Source organism: Xiphias gladius, chromosome 3 (assembly GCF_016859285.1).
Source record: "Xiphias gladius isolate SHS-SW01 ecotype Sanya breed wild chromosome 3, ASM1685928v1, whole genome shotgun sequence".
NCBI classification, from domain to species: Eukaryota; Metazoa; Chordata; class Actinopteri; order Istiophoriformes; family Xiphiidae; genus Xiphias; species Xiphias gladius.
In genome coordinates this window covers 4,238-8,843 of record NC_053402.1, presented here as the reverse complement: position 1 = coordinate 8,843, position 4,606 = coordinate 4,238, and the positions used below count along the sequence as shown (strand labels likewise).

The 4,606-nt window shown below is 36.3% G+C and overlaps 1 gene segment (V, D, J or C); it reads right to left on the bottom strand.

Moving 5' to 3' along the window:
- Positions 1 to 2,577: 2,577 nt before the first annotated feature.
- LOC120788049 lies at positions 2,578 to 3,491 on the bottom strand. The segment is given in 2 exon segments: positions 2,578 to 3,354; positions 3,443 to 3,491. Coding segments are annotated over 2 exon segments (366 nt in total).
- Between the last annotated feature and the right edge of the window lie 1,115 nt (positions 3,492 to 4,606).

Below are 4,606 nucleotides of genomic sequence, written 5' to 3'. Positions count from 1 at the left end.
CAAAGCACCCCATGAGAGTTTCTTACACTGTCACGCCGCCTCCAGATAAGGGGTTGCTTATCAGATATAAACAACCATATATCTTTGGGTGCATTCTTTGCAGATTAACACCTCTGTTTAGTACCAGCGCCTGATTGTAATAAGCACCACAAGCCACTTTCTTTTAGTCTCATAACAAGATAATATATAAAAACACATAAAAATAACCCTTCACTTGAAAAGCAGAAATTACTGTGACCCACTAATGATGGTAAGATGGAGAGATGGAAAGACTGTTTTTCTGACTGAACTTGTCTTTAATCATTTGTGGTCTGACGGCTCCTCCTCTAGCGGCTTCATGTTACCATGGTTCAGGCACTGAGGGGTTTTTGTTCAGGTCCACTGATGGTTTGTGTTATTGTGGGTGTCTGGCACAGTAATACACAGCAGTGTCTTCAGGCTGCACATTCTGTCCGTTTAGAGTCACTGTGTTGCTGGAAGAGTCTAGGTCGATACTGCACTTGTTCTTTAGCGAATCTTTGACGTCTGTGTCACTACTAATCCACTCCAGTCCCTTCCCTTCAGGCTGTCTGATCCAAGCTGTGTAGTAGTTGTCAACAGAATAAGAAACCTGACAGGTGATGGTCAGACATTGACCTGGCTGCACAGTCACAGAGGCTGGTTGTGTCCACTGTTCACACTTCGCACCTGTTGAAAAAATAAAATGTTTTGTAGAAAATGATCAAGTTATACTACAAAAGAAGAACTGTTCAATATGACATATCCAGAGAGACTCACAGGATCCAGCTGCCAACAGCAGCAGTAAAGTTACAAAGAACTTGGTTTATGGTGAAACTGACGTGCTGTGAGCTTCTGATCCTCTTTAACATCACAGTCTAATGTGAAGTCTTTATAACTGCGTCACAAGGAAGAGTATTAAATTTGCATAGAGACCTGACAGATCATGGTCACATGAATGTGGGTCAATGTGGAGCTAAATAAAGGAACCTATTATAATGATTATTATTGTTATTATAATATAAGGAATAAAAAAACTTAAATGTTTTAAGAAAATCTTTGGTTCAGTTTGGAGTCTGGAATTAACTTTGTAGGATTTATTTTCCAAAAACTGCTATTGTGTAATTATCATCTGGAGGTTTTTCCAATGTCCGTTTTAATTGTCTTTCAATGAGGCTTAAAACCTGCCTGATATTTATATTTAAATAGTTTATTGAGAGTCGTTTCATGACTCACTCAAATTCCTGCAATTAAAAAAAAATCTCAACCAGTTCAAATAATTGTTGGAATTTCTGTTTTCAGCACAGGATGTTTTTTATGTGCCTAAAGTTATTTTTGGAGATCAGTTTGAAATGAAAACATTACGTAAATTTAAGTCTATTGATTGAAATAATTGTTATTAATATGCTTAGAATTAATATAATATGTTATATTAGCTGGGATTCTTGCAGGGATACTAAAAATTATTGTCTGAAATTAGCATTGCAATAAATGTAATACGGAGAAAAATGAATGTTCCTAGTTGTGGTGGTAAATAGAGGAAGTAGTTTTCTTATCTCTCCTGTTACTGTCTCTCACTGTGTCTCTCTGGCACATTAATACACTGCTGTGTCCTCGGTTTTCAGACTGTTCATCTGTAGATAGACTTTACTGCTGGAGTCGTCTCTGGAGATGGAGAATCTACCCTGGACTGATGGGGAGTAATACATAGGAGAACTATAAGTGTCTATATAAGCAGTCCACTCCAGTCCATTATCAGGAGCCTGTCTGATCCAGTTCCACTCAGAGATTCCAAACTTAAACCCAGATGTTGTGCAGGTGAGGCTGAGGGATTCTCCAGGTCTTTTAACTGCTGGGTCAGACTATGTTATGGTCTGACCTTCAGTACCAATTGAAACTACACAACCACCACCAGGAGTGTCAGCTTTCTGTCAGCCATGTTGACAGTGTGTTTATTACGTCTTCAAATCCATGAATCCTCCTTAAATATGATGTAAACTGGATCCCTGTTAGGATTTGTTTACATTGAGCTCCACCTACATCACATTCTGCTTTTAAAGTTAAATTCAAGAGACTGAAACAGCATAACAGAAAATAAAGCACCATTTTAACACATAACAAATTCTGATTTAAGACGTGTAAATGCATTGATTTATCTGAATAAATAGAAAAACTATAATTTTTGAATTTTTATTTTTTTACATGTTTGCATTGAAGGATCCTGCAGATTTTTTTTTCTATAATTGGACTCCCTCAACTGATTTGCATAAAGTCTTCACTGCTGTTGACTTTTTAATTATTGTTAAAATTTAAAATAGTTGAATTCAGATATTCTGTTACAATTGATTGTACTTGTAATAATCACATTTTAAAAGATTTTTTAAATCGTGTGTGTTTATTTCTTCGTGTTACGTAAAACAGCAGTTAACTGAAAGCAAGTTAATCTAAATGAACGCTGCTTGATGTGCTGCAGCTGGTTGAAGGCCTGGATTTTCTTTAACTTCTGAAGGTTTCAGTTCTCAAATTGTGTTTGAGACTGCAGACATACAGAGAAACTCTGAGCCTTGGGAGGAAATTAACGCCTAGGAACTGAAACTTATGTGACGATATGCAAAATAATAATTGTTGTAATTTAAGAAAAAATATTTATGCTGACTATATTTATTTTGTCATTTTAACAGCACTACAATCTCCTGTACAATAAGACAAATAAAAAGACTTGTTAATCTCATGTGAGACAATCAGCAAAATCATTTAACTACACAAACTGTTTATTGCTCAGCTACTGTCTCAGTCGAGGAGTCGTTTTAATGAAGCTCTGTTAAGCAAGATGCCTATTTAATAACATGATTTCTACATTTGTATCTCTGTTTAAAAATATTTTTCTATTAATATTTCTATCATTGGTTCCCAAAGTGTCTGGTGTAACTTTATTCTATCATTTTCTTGAGCTACTTGAACAATGGACATTAATCATGTGAGATAATTGTGGTAAAGATGAGGACAGTAGGTTTTTGTACAGCTGCTGAACCAACTCCAGTCACTGTGAGTCTCGAGCACAATAATAAACAGCAGAATCTTCAGTCTTCAGACTGTTCATCTGCAGATACACCTGCTGTCTGCTGTTGTCTCTGGAGATGGTAAACCGGCCTTGGACTGACTGAGAGTAGTAAGTGCTGCCACCACCACCGCTACTGATACGAGCAATCCACTCCAGTCCTTTTCCAGGAGCCTGTCTGATCCAGGCCATATAGGAGCTGCTGAATGTGAATCCAGAGGCTGTACAGGTCAGTTTGTGGGATTCTCCAGGCCTTTTAACCACTGGTTCAGATTCTGTCAGAGTCTGAGCATCGACACCTGTCAAGATTAAAAGGAAACATCATATGTATTAAGATAGAAACTCAAATAGAAATTATTTAAGATCAGCATCAGTGAAACTCTTCACCTGCCCAGCAGACAGTTAAAAGCAGAAGCCCTGTCCTGTAGTCCATCATGTTAAACTGTGTCCACTGTCCTCTGTCTCCCTCTCTGCCGTCAGATAAGTAGAGGTGGAAGACATCTGAGTTTTGAATTGACTCCTCCTCACAGGGAGGAGAGAGTTGGAGAGGACTTGGCAATCATTTTTTTCTTACCGTTGAACAAGGACAGTTATAACACCCAAGTTTATATTCAAGTAAATTAATTTGATGGATGAAATCTGAATTTAATTTTCTTTCTGAGCTTGTATTCTCTCCTGATGTCGAAGTTTCTGTAACATTAAATGTTTTTTTTGTTATTTTTTTTCCCTTAAAATTAGACTTTTGTCTCAAAAAGTTCCCCCAAAATAGAATATATAGGCAAAAGTACAGCACACACAAGAAAAATCAACACGGAACAAAAATTAAAGTAAAGGTTTTGCAGCATTTTGAAGCCAACTCTAAATTAATACATGTCAGAGTTTCCTAAATCAAAGTAGGAATTGTTTTTGCTCATGAAACAAACTCTTTGACAAATAATAGCCGAAATTTAATTTTGTTAAGTAACACATTCTTGGTTGAAGTCTACAAAGGGAATTTTGAAGTGTACATAACTTACACTGAGTAAAAACATGTAAATGTGAAAGTCTGGAATAGATTATCAACATTATTTCCATCATTCATCTGACTATTCAGTGAATCTAAGGTTTTTATTAGTGTGAATCCACTGAAAGCTCCTCACTGGATCCAGCTGCCGGCAGCTGTATCACATCTACAGAGAACATGTTTGACGTTGAAGCTGAACTGATGTTATTTTCTGTCGTCTCACTGACATACACACATACTTCACTTCCTTATGAGGAAATTTCATTTGAATATTGTTGAATAATTACATTTCTTTTCTTTCAAGAAAGTAAAGGAACAAAAAAATCATGTGAACATTATGAAGACTTGTGTTTCCTGTTGATGGTTGGAGATTTGCACTTGTACATAAAAGATGTAAATCCAAAAAAAAAGGAGAGAAAAAAAGGCTTTAACTGCCCTCCAAAGGTTTAAAGTAGAACTCCAATATATGGTCTAAATAGACAGATACTTTAAAACAGATTGAGACAGCAACAATGATGATGATGAAGATGTTTATTTTTTCTCCTTTT